Source organism: Crocodylus siamensis, chromosome 11 (assembly GCF_052110815.1).
Source record: "Crocodylus siamensis isolate JL-2025a chromosome 11, ASM5211081v1, whole genome shotgun sequence".
Classification (NCBI taxonomy): Eukaryota; Metazoa; Chordata; order Crocodylia; family Crocodylidae; genus Crocodylus; species Crocodylus siamensis.
The window spans coordinates 10,750,999-10,775,361 of NC_143405.1; the positions used below are offsets into that span (position 1 = coordinate 10,750,999).

Below are 24,363 nucleotides of genomic sequence, written 5' to 3' on the forward strand. Positions count from 1 at the left end.
GCCAGGCAACAAATACTGCGCAAACCCATTTTGGCTGCCGTGGTTCCCCCGATTCACCTGTGGCAGGCTAGGGGATTATGCTTTGCATTGTGTCAGAGTTGACAGTAGTTTTACTAAGACATTAGATTATGGATTTGTATAGGATAGTTTGCCTAGGGATGATCCTGCCTCAGACAGGGGGCTGGACTAGATGATTTATGGAGGTCCCTCCCAGCCCTACTTCTCTACGATGACTTCCAATTTCTCGCTGACAGTAGCATCTTCAGGGGTAGAGGGTGCTACTGACCTTACGGACAGACACTCTGCAGATGCAAGGATCCAGGAGGCCTGTGGCAGGGTTGGCACTCATTTTACATACAAAGGTGAATTTCTTCTTCCAACGAACACAGTTCTCCTGAACCTCCTCTCTGTGAAGAAAGACAAAGCAGTGTGAGGAAGCTACATAGCGGATCAGGTCAAACCCAGCTCCATAATATTCTTTTGTGACCAGATGTCTGGCTGGCAAAGCCCCACTGTACCGTGTATTAATCCTCACCAGTCAGAGCCGAGGTCATTGCTATTTAGGTATCAAACAATCATCTTGCCTGTATAAACAGAATAAAATCCGGGTCAAACTAGATGACATCTCAAATAGAGGGCAAGAACTGTGTTTAAAACATTTACCAGCTAGCTGAACGAGTTTAGCAGGAATGTGGATCAGGTTCAACTTGGCTCTAAAACAGAGGTTTTCAAACTGTGGTCTGCAGACCCCATAGGGTGCACAGAGTAAGTCTAAGGGGTCTGCAAAAGATGACTATAACCAAAAGTATGTGAATACCCACACTTACAATGCAAAGGGGTCCACACCTCCATTCAACATTTCTAAAGGGGTCTACAAATGGAAGGAGGTTGAAAACCACTGCTCTAGACTCGAATACAAAAAGGCTTCCCACCTAATGCATTGTTGTAGCCTAATATGGCCCTCAAGTTTCACCTCATGGCTGAACAGGCAAGCCATTTCTACTCACGTATCTGTCCTCGAGGAGAGGATCCTGTTATACTAATAACACTGAAAGGGCACAATGCACTTCCAAGAAGGATAGAGGCTGCAAGTGGGAGCATATGCTGGGTACAGACAGCAAGATGATAGTATGTCCAGCTATGGTCCAACATTAGCAACTACTGACTATCCTGTCCAGGAGAAAGAGCATGCTGCTGCCTACCTAATCCAAGCTCTGCTTTATTCCAGCCAAGCAGAGAAGCAAGAAGTGTTTAAACTGAAGTGCTGCTGCCTTTCTTCCCTGTCATGGTTCAGGCTAGACCATTAGAAGGCTTTGGGAAATGTGAGAATTGCTCCCATTTTCTTTTCTTTTCTTTACAAGTTTGGTCTTCCACCTTCTCAGGGTCTCAGAGGAGACTGGATGATGCAAGTTCTCCTTGGGGGGACAGGATAGAGGAGGGAGGTTGTCATGTGAGTGGAGGGAGAGTGTGAACAGGCATCAGGGAGAAGCTGCCTGGAGATATGCAGGATGCTCACATTACCCCAGACATTTCTTCTCTACGTGAGCAAGCCTGCTCTCATCTATTTACAGCTCTGGCCTCGGCCACGAGCCAATTAAGTTCTCAGGGTATTTGGGCTGGGGGTGGGATGAACATTTGAGAATGGATTTAATCAGCTGAGGTTAGCCATCATCTGCTCAGCCTCCCTGCACAGGACAAAGGTTGGGGAGAAAGAGGAAGGGCACCTGGCACAGCATGTGCTTCAACAGGAAAAAAAAAAATTCTGATTCATCTTATTGGGACATAAAACCTCGAGCTGTGGAGCTCCATGGTGGGAAGAAGACAGACCCTCAAGCACCAACCGCAATGCCTCCCCCCGTGGTTTCTGTGAAAGAACAGGCAGAAAAGTAGTTTGAGGAATAGCACAAATAACCTCTTACATTTAAAGCTGGGAATATACAACTCCACTGCCTGCAATAGCAGGGGACCAAACTCAGTGACTCATGAAGGTCCCTACCAGTCCTATGCTCCTATTTGTATGGTTCAAACATAGTGGTTAGGGTACTAGGAGGGGACCAGAAAAGGGTAATGGGCAAATGACTGAAAGATGCATATTATATTTGCTCTTGCCTCCCTCCCAGGGGGCTGCTTCTATCCCCATATTACCAACAGGGAACTAAGACGAGATTGGCGATTTCCTCACAGTCTTTGGGAATCGTGCACCTTTATTCAATCTTTGATCTGTGAAGTTCTGGCTCCCAGGCCTGCGCTCAAACCATTGCAGACTCTTGGGTACAAAGTTCTCCCTGACAATGAGGTATCCTCTGCACTCACCGAGTTGGGAAAAACTAAAATAGGAATAGGAAAGCTAATCTTAAAACACAACCCCTCCCCCCGAAAACAAACCAAAAAACCCAAATACTCAAGCATGCAATGCCAAGGATTAAACCCAGCAGGACCACATGCAACACGAGCTAATAGCTCAGAAAAGGAAATTCCCTGGACACTGGAACAGATGAAGATCCATCAGGGCAGAAATGCCTGCAAAGAGCCTCAAGTGCTTCAGGAACCAAGGCAGGCATTTGGGATGCAGAACCCTGAAAAACTTTGAAGCAGAGAGTGCTTGGCATCCAGATACATTTTATAGCTCAAATCTCTAGAAGTTAGCAGGGAGAAAAAAAAATCACCAGCATCAGGGAAGTCGTATGGAATCAGGCCCATTTGCTAGCATGCAGGGGAACTGGAGAGAAAGGATCCAATGTCTAAATAATCACTTCCCTCCTTCATTTAAGGGGCTCGAAATGCTTCAGATGTTTTACGGGATGTATTTGGTAGCTGTGTTGGTCTGAGGAAGGGCATGTGTGCCCGAAAGCTTGAAGAAAAAGATAATTTTTTTGTGATTTCTCAGTCAGTCTAATAAAAAGGTAACATCTCTGAACCAAGAGTTCTAGAGTTTTGCATTTCAGACGTTTTAAGCTTCACAGCCGTGGGTCACAGTTGGGGCAGTCAAGCGCTTTACAGATATTTTGCAAAGGAGTAGCTTTAGCCACCTGGGGGTGTATTAGGATAAATACATTGCCTCAGCAACAACTCAATTTGCCCCCCCTCCTCTGAAAGGAAGGAAAGGCACAACAATTTGTTAGTTATGCTCTGCCTAACAGGTTCCCCCACCCCTCAAGACCCCCAAGAGCGAACATGCGCTTTCAAAAGCTCTAGGAAGAGTGCATTCGAACTGTTTTGGTTTAACAAATGGGTACCAGCAGGCCTGTAATTTGCATGTAATCTGCTGCAGGTAAAGCTCCTTGGCCCAGCAAGGCATTTAAATGACTGAGCTCCAGTGCATCAACATGCACAGTTCAGAATCCAGTCAAACGTCTGCAGCTCCCGACACTTGCTGCAGCTGGTTACATCTGGTACGATCTGCCTTTGGACTGTACAGACTGATTTTCTTACCTGTAATTTTTTTCTCATATTACACCGGAATGAGGTTTAACCCTCTGTAGCAAGAGTCAGGATACCAGTGGATAAGCAGCAATCTGCAGATGTGCACTGATCTTCCAACTGAATTTTTACCATATTTTAAAAGACAGACAGGGACCTGCTTAGCACTGATTTGTGTAACAGCTAGTTGAAACCCTTGGAATGGCTGCAGTCCTTACAAATCCTGTATTATTCTGCAGTTTCCAAGTTCCATCTTGTGCTGCACAATGTAACAATGGGCAAAGAACAGGTGAGAAAGCCTCTTCTCAAAAGGAGCACCTTGTGCAACGGTGGGCAAGAGGGAGGCTTGCAGGTGGATGCACTGCTGGGGTTCAATGCGAGCATCTCAAGTCACCTGCTTAAGGTGACGTTTGCAAGAAGACTTTCAGATCTCCATTCCAGTCACAAATTTTTACAATACTTCAGGAACCAGTTTCCTCTCTCCCCACAAACAAGCAGTTTGAAACCTCCAAATGTCATTAGAAGAGCAAGTGAGGGGTGCAGCATGCATGCACAAGCGTGCGCACACACCTCCCACCACAAAACCTTGTTTAAACAGTTTCTTGATAGTCTGAGTGTTAGGAAGTGACAAACCTCGTCTGCCTCATCTCCTGACATCAAACTGCAGCTGGGCAAATGATTAGAGGGAACATGGTTTTAAAAAGGTGGCCTTGGATGAGGGCCAGAGTTTTGCTTTGAACTCTGGGGGATGTACAATTAGAAAACATCACATGCAAACCAAGAAGAAGACAGAAGTGTGGCGAGACAACGCAACAGGAGTCCCCCACAACCCTGATCACAAAGCATCTCACAGTCTAGCAGAACTAGGAGTTTACGGGCAGATGTGTCCAATTTTAAGAACTTCTGTCTGCATTTAAAAAGCCAGAAATAGACCAGACCAAGGCCTGGCTGTAGGTGCCAGCTAGCTGGGTCTTCAGAGATCCTATTTTAGAAGCTGTCTTATTACAGCCTGCTCCTTTCTGCATCCCCAGAAACTTGAGTCCCTGCCAGGCAAGCTTCAGCCCCCACCAGACTAGGACTTACATATAGGCTATATTTAGCCCTGGAGAGTAATTCTAGCACTCTCACAAGAAACCCAATCAAGCTCAGAAGTGCCAGTGTCTGCAGCCTGCATGGAAAGCCCGAGTCTAAGGGTGCAGACAGAAGGAAGCTGCTTTAGAAACTTGCTCTTTCAATGCAGCCATAGCCCCCTAGCTAGCTAGCAAGATGGTCCAATGGATCCTTTTGGCTAGGGACCCATCAGATTTAGAAGCGCAGCACAATCAGCATGAGAAAGAAGTGAAAGCAGCTGCCATGGTGCACTGCAGAAGATGGAAGAACATCTCAACATCCCACTGGCTAACCTGCAATTTGGGGAAGGCAAGTGTGAGACGGGATACTTTGGGGAGGAATTGTACGGCCTTAGATCTTTGTGCTCTGGCTTTACATTGGCTATGCCTAATCAAAGGCGGTAAGTGCCACATGGTTTAAAATAGACGTGCTTGGTAGAATACCTCTGCCACACAGTGAGCAAAGCCACAAAATGAAACAGGACTTTAAGACAGCTAAATGGGGCACTCAGGAAATACCTCTAGAATAGTCCATGCATGCAAATGCAGTCCCCCCCACCCCCCCAGTGCCAATACCCAACAAGCAAAAGACCAGAAACTAAATAGATACCAGTTTTGTTTTGTTTTTTAAATGGTTCCCCTCAAAATCCACCCAACCTACTGACAAAAAAGTAGGTACCCAGTTTGGAGCAAGTCCCTTACTAGTTCACCCAAGAAGAGCTATAAATCGCCTTTAGTTCCTCACAAAGAGCAGCCTGTGGTCTTGTTTTGGAAAGCATAGTACTATTTTCCCCTCATTAAGAAGATAGCTCTTATTGCCTGACCTTTCACTATTGTAATACTGCTTTGCTGTGGACTGCCTGAACTTTGACACTCAAAAGGGGATAAGGCAGGAAAAGCCAAATATCTGTGTGCGGTTAGCTATCATGTCAGCAAGCAAGCTCTGGCCCTTCACACTTTTGCAGAAGGAGCCAAGCCGCGTTAGCTCTGCGCACCGATTCTGAGCATCTTTTCTTGTCATTCCTGCTTTCCAAGATGGGGATCTTTGTCAGGCTCCTCAAGCAGCACTAATCCTCCTCCTTGCATGCAGCAGATGGGCCCCTCTGCTTTCTGTTTGCTGGTTCACAGCTCCATTCGGCAATACTCCAGTGACAGCTCTGCAAGCATGAGCCTTCCTGTGCCAAATCAGATCAAGAGAGCGATACCATTTTAAAAGAGGTCAACCAGCCACCTCCTAGCAGAGATTCCTAATATATAGGCAGCTGGCTGGAGCAGCTCTGGCTGCCATTTCCAAGCTTTACAGAGGTTTCTTTCTCTGTAGCAGAGATGGTTGGTCCAGTAGCATCAGTGAAGCTGGGAGAGGCCTCCACTCCAAGCTATTGGTAAAAAGTTATTCCTACAAGCCAATGCCAGCAAATAAATTCTTTCCAATTTTCCCCCTTGCATCCATAGCACTACAGCTAGAGAGAACTAGAAGACTAGTTATAACTTGCAGTCCCTAGCCTAGTTAGGGACCTAACTCACTTAAACATCAAAAGCTGTACTGTAGATGGGACCACGCGTGTCCCTGTAATTAGTCTGTAATCTAGGACAACCCAGGGTTTTAAACCCTGCCGTTTCCCCTTTACAGTACGATATATATCATATTTCCATTAATATTTTTAATAGCCCGGTCAAACTAACTATAGTGTTATTGTGGCTCAAGTCGGAGCTGTAGCCTGACTGAGGGTCCAGTCAGACACCTCAGCAGCTCTGGGGAAAGGTTTCTGGAGCTAGCCAGGTCTGGGGTTGCTATGGGTTTGCAGTGTTCCCATGGGCTATTCATGCTCCTGTTATTTACTGAATCTCCAAACAAGACACCTGACCTACAGAAACCTGGCATTTGGTGCTCAGTCAGGAACAGGCGGGCTCACTACATAAACTTAAAAAAGAGTGTTGTAAAGCAGATAAGCCCCTGTTCACACACAAGTCTCGACTACTGCATCACGAAGCAGACCCCTGTAAAGAGGTCATGGAAGGCCAATGTCCTACCTCTGGCTTTTGACAGGTTGCGAGCTGTGGCCCAGAGGCAGATGGGTGCATGTAGATAAATTCAGGGCCAAGGGCTTTGGTTACAGAACAGCCGTTACAAGAGGAAACCCTGCAGCCCTGAGGTTCAGCCACCTCCGGATGCCGTGCAAGGAAACAGGGGGAACGAGATCAGCAGCAAACACGCTATGCAGTCAACGGCACTACGTGGCAGCTTATGCATGGTCAGCAGCTGGCTAAGGCTGGCACACCTGTAAGCCTGTTGCAATGGGTTAACTCATCCTAATACGCTCTGTCAAGGTGCACTGTAAGGGCCCAGAAGCACTAATTCTGGATCTCAAGTGCACCAGGTATTGGTATCTTGAAATCCTAACAAGAAGATGCTTCTTCACCAGGTGGTTTACAGCTTAAAAGCCACAGAAATATAGCAATATAGACAGGAAACAATGGAGACCATTTTTGGTCTGCAGGATAGACTGCCAATGTGCTCACTGCGGCTTAACTGTTGTCAAGTGTTCTGCAGACAAAGCAAAGGAACTTAAAATAATACATCACACAAAGGGGGGGAGGGGGGAGAAATCTCAGCCACTCCCGATTCTGCAGAAGATCGAGGACCAGAACTGGAGAGAGATGGAGAAGGCACCCGTAAATCAAGTTGTATGATCAGCCAGGACAACTATTAGCTCAATGTTTAGTTCATTGTTGGGGCTCACTGCCCCCTGCCCCAACTCAGAGGACTGCAGGGGAAGCAGGCACAGACGTGTTTCACAGCAAGTCCCAATTAGCATTTCCAGGACTGTAGAGAAGGGCAAAGATGAGGCAGTAAATGGGCTATGCCTATTTCACTGTGGGAACAGCTGGGCAGAGGTGCAGCTTCCCAAACAAGCAAGGCCAGTAACTATTAGTCACCTTCAGAAAAGCCATTTATCACAGGGAGAAGTGGTGCCGATGACTCAGACAAAAAGCACCCAAACCTGGTTTTAGGAGGAGATGCACAGTCCTGAGCACAAGTTCAATAATGCTTCTAGAAGTGCCGTCATTGTGAAGGGACTTTACTCCAGTATTCTGACCAGGATCCCAACCTGAATGATTACATTTGGCCTACTTTCATTTCCCTGCGGTTTCAGACAACGGTCACCTCACCCAGACTATGCCTTTCACTTCTTTAACTGGGGCTGGGTATCGTTCTGGTGTATGCACAAGAGCCTCACATGGCCACCTACTTCAGCTCCCCCAAACTTGGTCTCATCCTTTTCATATAGCAGCTTTAATGCTCGGCTACTTACAGACATTTCAGGTCCAGGTGAAAGCCATAAGCCACCAAACCCCAATTCTTCTGTTTTGTACCCGCGCACTTGGACTTCCTCCCCTTGTGCAGGACACCGACACTTCTCAGTACAGAATCCATTTCTCTATCCTGCATTCTCTCTACTTTAAATGCCATACCCCTTGGCTCCATGGTCATTGCATCTGCCCTTGCACCCCCTGCCCCCAAACTGGAATAAAGCTGAATGGCTTGCGTGTGGGGAAAAAAAGAAGCCAATTGAAGAGACTGACATTTACGTACCACATGCTTGGGGAGTTGGTGGTACCAAAGCATGACTAAAAAATTAAGCTTCTGGGATATGGTCCCACTAAGTAGCCCTAGAAAAAGATGGAGTCCTTACCCCTCGAAAGGGAGGTGGAGGGTGTAGGGAAACATGGGACATGCTACCAACTGGTAGCAAACAAGAACTGGACCCATAATGCACTTGAATTCAAGGCAATAAACTTCACAACACAGCAGTGTACAAGAGACTAATGGTGAGCTATTTACATCCTAGATCTGTCTCTCCTGGCCCAAAATACAAAGATCCTGGCTATTCAACAACTCATGCTACAGTCACTGAATTATGACCAAGCTTACGTCACTTATTAAAACAATAGCCAAGCTAAATAGATGACTGTCAGCTGTTAGCAGACACGTTTTTCCATCAACAACCCAGTATTCTCCAACTAAAAGAGATGGTTGTTGTGGACTAGACATTAGCAGCTATGATGGAAAAGAATGGCTCAGCGACAGATGATATAAACTTTGTTACTAAGAGAACTCAGTAAGTCTTTATTGTTTGGAACAAGTTGTTTTTGATGTTTTATAAAAAGCGTTTTAAGCCAAGGACTCACTCCCATGGGTCAGCACACCCACACTCCTCACAAGACTCAGGCATGGGCTCCAACAACCTATTTACCCCTGCTGCATAGGCAAATTGCAGTAAAGCAACAGGCCTGTTCATGCTCAGATGGGATGAGAACTTGCACGTTTTAATTCACTCACTCCACGCCAATACCTGGATCAGTAGGGCTTCTCCTTCAGGAACTTGCCCATAGACGGCACGGATGTTAGAGCTGGCTGTTCAGCCAAACGCATTAGTCTGTTTGGGGTCAATGGCAGTAATAGTTTAATGACATTCTCAGAGTGCTTTGCAACCTATTAAACCCGCTCCATTCCTGGAAGTGAACATACATCTATTTCTCTTGCTTCTCTGTGACATTTGTGGGGGGTGGAAATGAGTGTGAAAGCCTCTTTTCAATTACTGCCACTTAAGCAGAACAGCCTGGGCAGGGCTCATCTAATTTGAGAAGTTCAGGAGGGAGGTGTACCAGCAGTTGGATAACGGAGAAAGCAGTAACAGAAGCAGCTGTAGTCGAAAGTGAGACGGGGAACAGCAAGGAACAAACTGCTACCGAGCTCAGTTGAGGAAGAAGAGAGTCACGGGTGGAAGAGCAGGTAAAGCTGGAGGGACATGACAGAACGCAAGACAGGAAGAAGAGGTTGGGAAATCCCCAGAAAAATAAGGAAGCACCTAGTTCTCACTGCCCTGACTTTGAAATAAGATAGCAGCAGTGATGCAACTCATTACAAAGAGAAGAAAAAGCCCATACCTACAGCTGACCTAACCGATGAGGAGTGTGCAAACCAGGGGAGTAATATTTCTCGCAGAAGGCCTGGGGCTGCAGACAGTTACCAGTAAAGAGTTCCAGAGGATCCAGCTTTTGGGATGATTAGGAACCGCGTGCATTTATTTTACCAGCGTCTTGCTTGTCCAGAGTTAGGTACACAGGCTTCTGGGCAGACTCCTCCCAGAGGTTTAGGATTGTGCATTAAATGTACTTCACACAACACCCCATTAAGCCAATGAAGCGTACTAGGGGGCATTTGATCTAATCAAATAATCATTCCATAAGAGCCCAAACGCAGACTTAACACATATCATCAAGGCACAGCCAGGGTCTCCAAAATCCCGAATCAGAAGTATACACTGCAGCATTCCTAACGACTCCTGGCACATCTGAACTAAACCATTAGGAGAGAGTTGGCTTAGAAGTCAAAATGTGTTATGACAGCATTTGAAATGTTTGCTGTACTTCAAAAAGGTCCGTCTCTAAGCACAAAGCTTCCATTTAAGTTTAATGGGAGTCAGTCACAGAGAGTACAGAAGTCTTAAAAGGTCCAGATCCTTAGAACAAGCCAAGTGAGTTGACTGCCACGTCCTTCAACAAAAGATGCAAGGATATTCAAGCCGACTCAGTTCCACAGAAACTATATACAGTATAACCTAATGGGCTTTGAAGCAGGGGACAAGCCCCAGCTATGAGGAGTTTACAAGCTATTTTCACATACTGAAGGTTGGAGGGAAGGAGATATTTCCCCCCCACTGAATAAAATGACTGTGCTTGAAAGAAGAACTTATGACCAGCATGAAGCACAAATGCAAGTCCAAGGTTTTACTGCCACATCTACAGAAAACACAAATTCCTTTTGGTCTGAGGCCAGGGATGTGGGCCAGAAGGAAAAGATCGAGTCAGAATCACACTAAGACTAAGCAGAGAGTAAGGAAGAGTTGGATGAGTGACTCGGTTCTTGAGATACGAGTCAGTAACACTGTGTATATTCAACAACAAAAAAAGCAAGCACATTTGCCAGCGAACTCGGATCACCACGCACTGAGTCACTGTACAACAACTCCTACTCGCAGCACCCTGATGGCAAATGCAGCTCCAGTGTCTAAGGAGCAACAGCTTGCCAGGTTTCAAACACACAGCCATTGCTCTCTTATAAGCGGGCTGTGGCTGGAACAAGGCACTAAGGGCAGACTCTTCACTGCACTGTTCACTCAAGTACAATGATCCCTCCTGATAACTGGAGCGTGGCTGCTCATGCTTAGGCTCAGCTCAGTCACCAACTTCTTTTTGGCCAAGCCAAATCATTAGACGCAAAGAGGAGATGCAGAGAAAACGTGCGCGCAGACTGCCCAGTACCAAGCAGTCTGGGCTGGGTAGAAGGTAGTGTTGTAAGCAGTTTTGAATAAAAATTCGTGGGATTGAGACCAAGTTTTATAACTACAATGGCCGCTGCGAGACATTCTAGGTCAGCTCCTTGCTGCCTAACCCTGGCTCTGGCTGAAGAGAGACTGCAGCGTCCAACAGAGAGAGTCTGATCACATTCCTATTATTTAGTTGACAAGGGGCTGTGTCACCATGCATCCAAGAAAAAGCTGTCAGCCCTTGTACAAAGAGGCCTATGAAGCAAAAAGGAATACCAAGAAAAGGGAAGGAGCCTACACTGTGAAGCTTTGCTAGTCTCAGTTACATCACTTACAGTCATTGCGTTGGAAGGGACTTAAGGCCATCTAGCCTGATATCCTGCACACATTTGCTATTTTGAAACCAATGATATGTGCCCATTTATTCTTCTAATTAAGTCTCCAATGAAGAAGGTTCTACAGCTTTGCTAAGCAGCTTGTTCCACTGGGCTACTCTTCTTATGGGGAGGGAATTTTTTTTTTTAGATTTGATCTAGATCTGCTCTGCTGCAGTTTGAAACACTGCCTCATATCCTGTCCTTTGTGGAAACGGAATAGTTTCTCTTTCTTTATAGCAGCCTTTCAAATATCCGAATACTATGCTCCCTTCAATCACCTTTTCTCCAGACTAAAAGCACCAGTTTTTTCAGCCTTTCCTCACAGGGCTTGTATTGCAACCCCCTGATCATCTTCACTTCTTGCCTCTGGACCATCTCCAATTTATCTTTTTTAAAGACCCATAATATTCAAATCAGGCACTGCTCCATATTACTCTGCAGTGCTGAGCAGAAGCAGTACTATATCTCCCTCTATCCATGCATGGTGGGAAAACCCATGCCTAAAACTCACAGCTCTGCCAGCAAAACACCTGTGCAAGTGAGGCTTACATCAGCAAAGAGTCCTTTTTACCAGTATACTGTCTCAGGAGAGGAACTCCTTTTGTTGCTATAGGCGGTCTCCACCAGGGAGGTTGCTGGTATCTGTCTGCCAACAATACCTCTGTCACATAGGTCAGCCCTTGCACCAGAACAAAGGTTACACCAGGTATTAGTGTGGCTCAAGGCCCTAGTGCAAAAGCATTAGTCCAGGCAATCTGAAATCAAACCCAGTATGAATAGTCTGGATCACCCACAAGGTAACACCCAGACTTGTCTGGACAGGACCCAACCCGAGTCACTCCCAGGCAGGGCCCAAGTTTACAATCAAAGAATCAAACACAGCCCAAAAGAGGGCCTTTTTTGTCTCTCTTTTTTTTTTTTTTTGGCAGAGCTGCCCTCTGACATCAGGAGGATTCTTGCGTGCTGGCCTGCAGCGTGAACATCTTCTGGAAGCAGTCACCAGCAATCCTGGTACCAGGGCTCAAGGTACAAAAGGCTATTTCTAGATGCAATATAGAATAAGGAACACTCAAAAAGTCAGGGAGTGCGGGGAAGAGGGAAAAGTTGTCAAATCTCTCTTCTCACAGCAGCTGAGGGAGTTTACCCGCACAGAGGTTACTCTTTTTGACTCCTTGTTAAAATCTGCAAGTTGTAAAAGGATGCCAAGCTTGCACACAGCATACCCCCTGGCCCTTCTGCATACTCAGAAGGGAAGCTCCACCAGGATGCCCCCAAAAGAATATTTATCCTGCATCTTCCCAGATTGAAACAATGTGGGATGTGGTCTCCAGACTGCATCTGGAACCGTGAACAAGGGTTACACCTCATGAGTTGCATCGAGCAGAAGTGGAAGGCCGAAGAGCGTGGTTCGCCAAGGCCGCTTCCTTTGTGAAAGGGGCAGAACTCAGCCCCCTGCTGCAAGCACCTGCCAGTGAAACCAAGCAACTGGAAGAGAGCTAGGAGTAAAAGCAAGAACAAACACCCCCCCCCCAGAAGTCCTAGAAACCAGCCTCTTCCACTTTCCCCCACTGCTGCCTTTTTTATTACTGAGTGGGTGGATCTGCACAGCAAGCTGTCACAAGCCGAGCCCAAGTGACAAAAAAAATTATGAGGAACCCTGGCTCCATTGGACAGAGCCAGAGGGTGCGACTGTCCTACATGTGACCCCAAAACAAGTACACAAAACAACGGGGAGATTTCCTTTCACCCATCTTAGCCCTTCTCTCCAGCTGCAGGGCCAGCGCATTTGGCTCCCCAGAAACAAAGTAAGCAAATCAAGACTGAGGCGGGGAAGGAGGAGGAGGAGGAAGGGAAATCAGCTGCTTGTGTTTTGTGGCACTCCAAGATGGAGGGAAGGATGAAGGAGGCAAGACCTTTCCCAGTGTGCAGCTTCAACAAGAGTTACCTCCCAGAGAAAAGCTTCCTGCCTTTCTACATGGATTTTGCATTTGAGGTATGTGATCCAAAGTATGCAGTGATCGGCTCAAAACTGCTATTTCATGCTGCAGCTCTGTGCACTTCACCCCATCTCGCAGCCTTTCTTCCTTCCTTGGAGGGAAGGAGCTCTCCGGTGCTTCTCTAGGCCAAGTGACGAGTCGACAGCCTGTGCTCATTTTTTATTTAGAAGCCCACAGACCCCCTAGCATAACACAGTAGAGGGGAGACTCCTCTATTATAGCGTGTGTCCTGCATCATAATCCAAAGACAGGACTGTCTTCCAGGCATCCCCCTCACCCACAAACCCTGATCAATTCAGCCACAGGGAAGGTCTGAACCTGATATTTTCCCAGCTCAGTTATTTCTGTCTGAAAAGAAAAAGCATCTGTTCAACACAGACTGCCTTTGCTCTGGTTTTATCTAGAACATCCTGTTGACCCCAATACTGCTGCCTCCTCCCAAGCCTCTGGTCTACACGCGTTTCCTCTTTCTCCATCCCCTTACCCCATCCCACTTCCCTCCTTTTTTCTAGAGATCAGCTGTGTCAATTGATCTCAAAGGGAGGCCCACCAAAAGTACACAAGAAGGACAGCCATGGGTATCAGCAAATTTAACTCCTTTTCTTGTCAATGACAAGATTAAAATGCACTGAAATAAAACAACAGGGCTGTTCATCCAGCAAACACAAGCACAACTGTTTGTCTAGTGGGAAGTGCCTTTCAAACCCAGGCACTAAAGCGAGATTCAGAGTTCTGAGCTGTACGGTACCAAGGAGAGATCACCCTTCGTTGGGAGTTAACACACAGAGACACAGGCTATTCCTACCAGCAGGTGCACAGAACAAGATAGGGACACAAAGCATGAGAGACTCGTATTTCCCTCCATCACAAGACACTAGTTTGCAAAAACTCCCATATGCCAGCAATTATGGACCTGCAGGCCTAGGCCACTACCAAAGGAACAGACTAGGTGAAGGGCCCAGCGTGCACTCAGACTGAGGGTCTGATGTTTCCTGAGCCAATGCTAAGAAGCAATTCTTTATCCATTTCAAAAGGAGCTTGTAATCCCAGAGGTCACATGGCACAGAGCAAGGGATCCACAGACAAACATGCCCAACAAATCCTGTCCAATACAGAAGGTGATATCCACCCACAGATGTGACCCTATGCAGTCAAGGTAGGGAATGAATCCTGGAACAGCTCACTGCACATTTATCACATAGCCCAATGTTTAAACTTACACAGAAAAGGAACAAGCTCTCTCATTTGGAACAACAGAAGTGGGTGCCTGTCTTGGAGTACTTTGAAACAGCAGATGCAATTTCCTGCAATAAGAAAGTCTAAGCCTTCCATGGTACTCATCTAGAAACTGGAACTAGAGCAGCTTGCCACTGGCAACTTATGGCCTACTGAAATACCAACAGATGTGCACCAAAAATCACAGGGCCCCAGTGGCACTCAAGCATCCTTCAAGTATTTAGGCATTAAATCAACACCGATGGCGGTTAAGGAGCATGAAGGAGAGGCAGCTGGTTTTTCTCACCTCCTCCCTCAAGCAGATAGTCACAGAAGTCAGGAGGGAGGATAGACCTCCCCACCCTTTCCACTTGGGATTTAGCCCCAGCGCCAGAGGTGTGGAGAATGCCAACATCAGCATCTATGCCATGGGTTCTTGAACCCCAAAAGAGAGCATTTAAACTAACGAGTATGCCCAGATAGGGGGTTCCCAAGTCATACAGAAGAGGCTGAAGCCAGAGCTTTCCACAGCATGACTTGCACTGTGTAGTCAACATGCTCTGTATTCTGCTGGACAGCCCCTGCCCCAAGCTCATTCGGCAGAACAGAAAACCGAGCTGTGATGTTCACCGAGCCTCCTCCTCGCACAACAGGATATAGCCCCGTCACAGGGAAGTGTTTAACGTAACTTTGTGCAAGACAAACAGAAATCTGGAACTGTGACCCGACAGGAAGAGACCAGTTCAACACAAAGGGTCTGTGTCTGAGGCTGCAGGTGTATGAACCACAGCCCAGGAAAGTGCCAAGAAAATATGCTGTAAGTCATCAAACAGCCTGAGGGCAGTGTTGAGGGGATTTACCACACCTGATGAGTCACAGGTTTCTCCCTCCACTGTCTTGCCTTGTCTCACTAGCACTGGGCTCCTCTGTAACAATCCAGATAGTTCGAACTGCAGAGAAAAGTCTCTCCCACGGCAATGGGACTGACAGTCTCACTGAGTTATGCATTTTGAACTTTACCAGAACACAGTTCTCTTGTCTATGCCTTCCAACTTCTGTCTCTAGGCTTGGAAAGCAAAAAATGCATGTCTGTGTGCGCACACATGCACAACAGACTGCATCCTGGATAAGGCTGCGAGATACTAGAAGAAAGAGCTCACTCCAACCCCTCCCCGGCCCAAAATCAAGTTGCTTTCAAAAGCCTCCCCCACCAACGCCCCCATCTCCATTCTCGAGACGGTAGCTCAGAGCACATGTTCTAAACCCTGCTATCTAGAGAAATGCACACAGGCATAATGAGCTCTCTGTCCCTGCACAGGGATGGCCTTTCCTTCCAGTTAGGCCTGTCCAGGAAGGTGACTTCTCAAGTACATGTCACAGATACTTGGATGATACAAGTCAGGCTCTACTGTACAGGTAGGACAGTAAGTAACCCTTCCACTAAAGCCACCAGCCCCAACTAACTTAGAATCAGATTCTGCCTTCATTTACAATTGAGGTCAAAAGCAGAATTTGAGTCCAATTCCTTCCCAATTCTACAGACAGCAGTCTCTTCCTTGGCTGAGAGGGACTCCAAAGAAAGCTGTTTAATTACCCAGGTTTCAGGTTTGCGATACAGAGGCCAAGTAAAAATGGAGGTTAAAATGCCAGCAGGCCAAGGGCAGCTCTTCATTCTCTGAAGAACAGTACACAACTCACTGTGTTTGGCTCTGCAAAATGAAGCCTTGAGAAGCATCTTGGTTACCATGTATAGACATGGACCATGCCACAAGCAGCAGAGGTTTATGGAGCTCTTGAGCAAAGCTCCCCAGAGCCCTCATGTGCATTAGCGGGTACTACCCATCTCCACCCTTCAAGCAGCTGCTTTTCAGTGGTGGCAGTATCTTGCAGGAGGAGTGCCCTTAATGCTAGAAAAGCCTGCTATTTTGAATGGAGAATGTCAAGGTCAGCGCTGCACCGAGTCCAGCTCAAAAATCACATTGGGTGAGCAGCTACAAGAAGCATCTCTCCCAATTCCCACTTCTACATCCCTGCCTTCAGCATCTCTGGCAGCAAATTTGAGTAAAGCATGTTCAGCAGAGGAAGTTGCCTTTTGCTCTCAGTGCATTTGGTTGAAAGTCATAAGACTAAGTCAGCAATTTCCTTAGAGAAACCTACAGCACTGGGTGGAAAAAAGTCTTAGTGGGCCAGACCACCCTAATGGGGTCAGCTCTCAGCTTATTTATGAACAGCTGCTGTCATGGAAGAAAGAGGGCGAAAGGCCTGGTTCCCTGGCATGAAGTGACGTCAGAGGTAATTGAGCTAAAACGCTGCTCAAGTTCAGAGGATCATGCTCCAAGGGCATATAATCCCCAATTGAAATTAATGGAGCTGCTAAATGGTTAGGAGCGTGAGATCGAAACCTCTGGCACCTTGCAGGATGACAAACTGAAACAGCTCAGTTATGAGCAGACATCCCTCCATGGCAAGTCATCCAGTAAAGGGGCCCATGAATTTCAACCCTCTCCCTCAATAGGAAGTTGTTTCTCTGGCTTTCCAGCAGCATGGGCTGAACATCCGCAGGATGCAGATGACACCTGGCTCTCCATTTCCTTCATATCCCATGTAAACCAGCATCATCTCTCAGCTGTCTCAACACAGGGCTGCGATCTGCACTCAGATGAAGAACATGCTCAACTCAGACAACAGCTCTCCTGTCATTTGGAAAGGAGAAGTACTTTCAACTGATCACTTACCTCTAACAGGCCTCATTACCAAGGGTGGAAGCTCTCAAATTCTCATATCAGTCAGTAAAATTTTAGGGTCTCTTTTGGATTTTGCAGTGCTTTATCCAGTAGCAAAGAGCCACAATGGCAAGAACTAGCCATTTCTACCTGCAAGTGGATGGCATCCCATACTCTTAGGAGATATCTGGTCATGGCAATCCATGCAATTTAGATCTCTAGACCAGGTTATTACAGTATCTATTTAGAAATGAAGATATGCACCCTGGGGGGGGGGAGGGGAAACAAGCTTCAACTGGTACAAAATGCAGCAGTCCATCTGTTTAGCAAAACTGGTTGCTTTGAATACATCTTCCTAGTGCTCTGCTCTTTATTTCTATTTTTAAAAGATACTTAGGAGGCACTCCGATCCAATGGTGATGGGGACTACGTAAATGCCTTGATAAGCATACATTAGATAGTTGTCTTGGTAGCTCAGTGGGGAAACACACAGTAATGACTTGCCCTACCCCTGGCTCTAACCGAAGCTTTAATGAACACAAAGTCCAGCAAGAGAGCAATAAACCAACTGAGATACAATAGCCTGTTATTCAGCCTAGAACACTAAACCTGACACTGATAAGGTAAGTCTTATCCTCACAGGACCCTTCCCAGCTCTACTCAAAAGGACATGAATGGTTGACTGGAGGTGGGGGTGGAGGGGAGAGAAAGGCAGGGGGGAGGTGAAAGGGAATTCACAACTTGCAAGTTTGTACTTTAAGATATTCACAGTCTAATGCAGAGCCTCAAGCCACCAAGAGCATATAAAGGGCACACTTCTGAACAAACAGCCCTCCACACCAATGGAGAGTGCTCACGGGACTTGGACCTTTTCCAGGATGTTTTGAATTCCTGAGAGCATTAAGTCTTAATGCATTTTGGACAGGTTTCCCTCTCAGCAGGGCTGTTTTGCTTTCCCCCTGGTCAGAGGAGCTGCTGGCCACTGCATCAGGCAGAGAAGTGGGGCTCGGGCTCAGGGCGTTACCATTCCCTGTCTGGAATCTGCATGGCCCACAACCCTTTGCCGGCCTCCTTCCACCTCTACTGTATGGAACAGCAACATATACATGCAGTTCAGGCTAGAATGAACTTGGATCAAGAACATGCTGCTGGGGATAAAGCTTCCTGACACCTCCCTTCCTTGCAATTCTGGCTAAGAGACTGTTTGATCACATCAATCTGACCCACTCAATGCTACCTACCATGTGACAGATCAGATCTACCACTTCCCCCAATTCTGACCAATCTCTCTCAGTTGTGCCCACAAGTTGTTCAGCGATGAGTCTGTTCCAAGTGCCAGAGAAGGTCTCTCGCAGGTCGAGTTCCAAAAGCAGATTCTTTTGCTCAGACTCATTGCAGAGGGCTCCTTCCACATTCAAGACCAATTTAGGGAAACTCCTAGCAGATTTTGCAAACGGCTCCTTTAAACTAGATTTTCAGGTCCATCACCAGTCTTCCCCGCTACACACCACCTCCCCATAGCACAGAGCTCCACATTTGAAGGCAGGTTCCACCTTAGTTCCTTTAGAGAAATCGAGGTAGGTGTTGTTCTGTTTGCTCACATTTATAGAAGAAAAAGATCTGAAACTTTATTGCCATCCAGACTTTCAGAACAAGAGGGGCCTGCCCGCTGTGCAGAACAGCAGGGCCAAGGCCCCCAGGGCCACTTACACCAAGCAGACTTGTAAAAGAAAGCTTGTCTCAGGAAGTGCTTCAGGTTTCTTTTTGGAGATGTGTTGATACCAAAGAAATCATCAGAAACCTTAACTACATCTTAGTCAGGTTCAAACTAAGCATCTTCCTTGACCTTTTTCCATATTCTGAGACTGAGGGGAGGGGGGAGATGATGGGAAAGGGAAAGGCAGCAAAAGAAAGACGACAAGACAAGACTGGGAATGCCTTGCACACGGTAACTGCGTCTGGCTGTTCCTAGCAGATGAACATTTCTTGCAGTTAGAGATGGGAAACAAGGGTTTTGAAGAGGTCATGTAGGTCAATACCACTGAGCCTAGTATCTTTCCAAATAGGAACATGTTTCCATGTGCTTTCATTTAGACTGGAGACAGGTTAGGGGAACGGCAGCAAACCCAACAGCCAACTTCTCTGTGGCTGGTTTACGGGCAATCAAGCCTGTTGAGAGCAATGTATGCGTTTGGTTTAAATTACACACAATTTCTGCTGGAACATGCCTGTGATCTACAACACATACTGCATGCTGAGAGAGCTCCTGAACCTCAGTCAGCACAAAAAACAACACACCCAGCACACAACCCACCAGGCTGGCGGCAGCACCACACACCAAAGCTGCACTCTGACAACCTGATTTCAAAGACCAGAAGTTTTACACCTGGACTGAGAGAACAAGACCACCCAGCACTTCCCAAGTTAAATGAGCTGATCTAGGAAGTGAAAGGGTTAATTTCTCCCAAGCTCTCACACAGCTCAAATTCCTTAGATAAATCTGCTTCCACCAAATCCAGAGATGTAGCCACAGGGGAGGAAAAAACTGTAAGGAAAAGTTGTTTTGGTAGACTCTTCCTCTCAAGAGAGATTCCTTTAGGGCCAGCTTTTCCAGAAGTGGTTGGTGCCCAGAGCTCTCATGCACTGCAGTAGGAGCTAGGGTCATTGAACTACACTGGAAAGTCAGGTCTTGGTGCTCTGTTTAAGCATTGCTCACACTCACACGAAGAGAAGAGACTTAAATGACTCACCTTCTCCTAGAATCTGCAATCACAAAACTGTATTGCATCTTTAGATCTCTATGCTAATATCAAAACAAAACAAAAAAACCCAAGACGGGTTCTGGAAATTGAGGGCTGCCCTCACCTACAGAGGCAGTAGGAAAACAAGTCCAGGGCTGTTTTGGAATTTGTGTTTGCACGGCGCTAGGTGATAATCAATGTGCATAGTTGGCAACAATGCAGATTTTGATTAGCAGTTCAGAGAAGGAATTGGGGACAGTCACTGCTTAGACTAGTCAAGAGAAAATAAAAAAACCAAGCTAACCCACAGAGGGGAAGGGGTTCCACAAAAAAAGAAGAGTTTCATACTTAGATTGGCCAGTGTGACGGATCACGTTATTACTGCAGTGTTTGACCCACTGCTTTTACTATTTTCTTTAAAACTAGGAGATGCAATGGCAGCCGAATAAGAAAAAAAAAAAAGTTGTGGCTTTGAAACTAACACCTTTGACTCCCAGGCAGCAGTTTACTACGCAAAATAAATTTGCAATGCAAAGCAAGCTACTTCAACCCTTACCAAGGACAGTAACTCAAAAACAAAAACAGGGAGAGCAAAGTGGAGCAGGGTTCACTTGTTCAGTTTAGATGCAATTTTCTGAAGAGGTAAGTTTCTAATTAGGCAAAAGTGCAAGGCAGCTCTTTCTTATGGATGTCCTTCACGCAAGCTCGGGGGAGAAGCATGGAGGATTCTGTGAGCCCAACTGTCCACCAACAGATCCCAATGTGTTTCAGAAGAGTCACCAGTAAGCCTCCAAGAATTGAATCCAATTCTGATCGGAGGCCACACACACAGCTGGCCAACAATAACCAGCCCCTCCAGGCTAGCCTCTTCCCAAATGGAGGTGGGGGTAGAAACACCCTGTGGGGCCCTGTGCCAGGACTATTAAAGAAATGCAAAAATCTACAACTCTTGCAGTTTTTTTGCATTTTTTTTTGGTCTCAGACCAACACAGCTACCAAATACAGGACTATTAAAAAGTCACATGAAAGCAGCAGGCAAGCACTAGCCCACACTAAACACCTCTAATCCAACCAATGCAGGAATACTGAAACATGAGGCTGGTGAGAAGAGCAAGTAGGAGAAGCTCCTTACCTAGAAGACAAGCTAACAAAGTCCCCTCCATCCAGCAGCCTGATTTTGCAGAAGAGAACCCCATTTACAAAGGGGACAGCAGTCAGCTCCTCCAGGGTGAAACTGGTCTGAAATTTAAACTTCTTTTTCTTTATCAGGAAAGCCATGGGCAGGCTCAGCAGCAGAAGCCCGGGGACTTGCAACAACAGTCAGGAGCCGCTCAAGCCACACACAGATGCACAAAAAAATGACCACTGTTTCAGGAGTAGAAGCAGGGGGTTAATTTCAGTTTAACGATTGGTCAGCTTCAAAGTAGGATGCTCTTCTCTCGCTGGTGGTCGGATCTGGCTGTGGGATCATTGCCACGACGGGCTTCAGGTGAGGAGGAAAAGCACAGATCAAGGCTCTGGAACATCTCCAAGAAAAGAGGGAGGGAGAAATAGCTAAGCTCCAGACCAGCAGGAGCTCTTCTAGCCACAGCAGTCTGGATTAGAGGCTGTGGTGGTCTGCGTGCATCAGAGCCTGTCCAGAAAGCATGTCCGATAGGAAGTCATCCTGAGCCAGGTCTCTGCAGAAATCTTAAGTCTGCGGGCAGCACATTGGACTCGGAAAGCCCGAGTCTCCTCTCCTCCCCTTGCCTGACCAACGGGCCTCACATAGGTGTCTGCGATCCGTGCTACGGCTCCCACAGGTTTGCGTTAGCCCTGGGAGAGAAAGCAGTACATTAGTCTCAGCCAGTCTTGAGCACCCCCCCTCAAAAAAACCCTGTTTCCATGGATAAAATTCAGCCCAGACTCATCCCAATCAGAGGAGTAATCCAGTCATCTCAGCCCAAATAGCCTCTTCCCCCTTCCTAGCTACAGCAATCCTTACCACCCCAGGCCTGCGCATGCTCGCTCGCTCTCGCTCTCTATTTGGGGATGTTTAACAACAATTAGCTTGTCTGTGACTTTCTCTCCAGAGATCGCAAAGCAGTTTACAAAGGAAAACAAGTAGGAGAGCAGCTGCAATGAGGAAAAAAAAATGGAGAGGGGAAAAAAAAAAATCAGAGCAGGCTAGGAAGTTTTTAACGAGGAGGGATTTGCAAGTAATCTCTGGCTCTGAATCCGCCCTAACCATCCTCTTCTTTCACCCGGCAGGGGCCTCGCTCCGCACCTGCAGAGGGGCCCCGCGACGGCAGCCGGGGGGCTCTGCCCCAGTGCCAAGGCTGCACCGGGGGTTTCTGGCGTGGCCGACCCGCGGGTAGGGCCCGGGCACTCTGCCCCGCAGCGCGGGACAAGCCGGAGCCGGCTCCTGATGTCCGGCCGCGGGCGCCGCATCTACACTAGGGCAGCGAGGCTGGCCGGCCGGCCGGGCACCCCCCGCCCTGCACTAAGCGCGCCCACCCCGGCCACGAGCTCCGCGCCGGCTCTGCCTGCAGCGCCGAGCACCGACCCCGCCACCGCCGCTCACCTCCCGCCGCCGCTGCCGTCCACAGCAGCCTTTGCCACGGCTACGCCAAATACGGCCACTACGCTACCAGCGCAGACAGCGGCCGAGCAGAACGAACCCACCACGCTTCGGGAATACGAAACCCGAGACAACATTCCTTCCCGCGGGGAGGGGAGAGCGGCAGCGCCACCGCATTGGCTAGCTCCGAGGGGAGGGAACGCCTGAGCCCGGGCTCCGATTGGCCACTGCCGCGCGCCCAGAGGGTGGTGCTGCGGGCTCAGTGATTGGAGGAGGCACCTGTCAGTCTGGTGAAAGGCCGGCCTCTTACGGCGGAGGGGAGGAGGGGGTGTAGGCAGCATCCTTTGACTTCCAGACCTTGCAGAGCCCTTCGGTCCCTGGCACCTCTCTGTGCCCTCCGTGGGGTGCTTGCGCTGCGCTTGCCAGCTTCTCTGGCTGCAGGCTCTGGCGTTTTAAAGCAAACCTTGGGCTCTCTCCTGGTTATGGGACTCCAGGAGCTGGGGCTTCGTAAAGCTAATGCAGGCCCTGCTGATGCTAGTATGGCAGTAAGGCTCGGGCCTAGTCCATAACAGCTGCCAAGCCCTTCCAGTCATGCCTCTGACCCAAGCGACCTACTGGTCCGAATTCGGGAAGCTCCCTAGAGGTGCCCCTGGCTTCGGCCCTGCGAACGAGTCCTGTCGCCGTTCGTACTGGCGTTGTGGTAGAGCCAGGACCCCCTTACCAAGGTGCATGGGGCCAGGACTCAGCCCCTGTCTCCCGGGGCCAGCCCGATTTGACCTTCTTAGAGTTGGGCGTGTTTAAAGGCCTTCTTGAATGACGGTCACTCCTTGCATGGTACAGAAAGAAAAACTGAGGCTCAGCCAGGGTAGGCAGTTTGCCCAAGGTCACGTAGCAAGCTTGGCAGGGCCTGGATAGGAGCCAGGGAGTCTCCTGTTGCCATGCTAAGGTGTCTAGACTGCCATTAACCCTAATCACCAGCGGTGACTACAAAAGCTATCATATTATTTTCCCCATCTATGAATCCTTGTTACTGCAACTGAAAAAACACATGGAAACTACTTTGGGGTCTGATTAGAGTCAAAAGCATTGCCGTGGGGGACCTTGCTCACATGCTGAGGGTGGAGCTAGTGTTGGGCTGAAATCATTTGTTTTCCTTCCAGCCTCTTGACAGGCCCCAGCCAGGGGAGGGGTGTGGAGGCATTAGTCCTCTGGGTGAGGTACCTTTCTCCAATTTAGGGGGTGTTTTATCTCCCTTTGAACTGATGTTTTGCATTTACATGGCCATCAGCTGTTGATAGATCTTGGCCCTTTCCTGACCCTTCTCTGTATATAATAGGGATGCTGTGGCAAGGAATTAGGGTCTGCTGGATGTGTAACATCTGCAGAGCTGGGAAGGAGGAATTTTAGAAACATTTCAAGGTGGAAAAAAACCCAACCCCAAACCCTGACACCTTCTGCTTCTCCTCCCCAAGTCTTTAGAAACATCTATGGCCAGCCCTTTGGTGCTTAACTTCTGTCATCAGAGAAAAGACTAATGGTCACTTTATCAATGTAGGAGGCAGGTGAAGGATATCTTGTGAGTCACACTAATAATAAATCTCCCTTTGGTACTTCTTGTTGTTTATAGCAACAGAGCTGGGTGTTCAAGTTAACAGAGTTTAAGCTGTTCTCACGCATATTTACTCTGTAGCTTTGTCAGAAAGATCTCTTGAAAACCTCAATGTTTGCTTTGTAATTAACTGAATAATGTGACTGCTGTTAAAAATAAACTAACTTGGAAAAATGCCCAGAGAGCTGCTGAACAGCCTGGATTCTCCAGAGGGTGTATATGAGTGTATGTGTGCACATACATTTATATGTATTTCCCTAACACAGGCAGTTTCATGAAA

At 47.6% G+C, this 24,363-nt stretch overlaps 1 protein-coding gene across 2 annotated transcripts in view; it reads right to left on the minus strand.

Annotated features, from left to right (window-relative positions):
- The window catches only part of EEIG1 (estrogen-induced osteoclastogenesis regulator 1), a 41,550-nt gene extending 18,702 nt beyond the window's left edge, over window positions 1-22,848 (minus strand). The window contains exons 1-3 of one of the 2 annotated variants that reach the window (XM_090021870.1): window positions 22,478-22,848; window positions 21,047-21,729; window positions 287-407 (exon numbers count right to left, since the gene is read on the minus strand). In XM_090021870.1, the coding sequence (XP_089877996.1) occupies window positions 287-407; window positions 21,047-21,192 (267 nt within the window). In that variant the 5' untranslated portion in view covers window positions 21,193-21,729; window positions 22,478-22,848. Of the gene's footprint in view, window positions 1-286; window positions 408-21,046; window positions 21,730-22,180; window positions 22,452-22,477 lie in introns of those variants that run through there. The other variant, XM_090021871.1, reaches the window with a different exon arrangement.
- Between the last annotated feature and the right edge of the window lie 1,515 nt (window positions 22,849-24,363).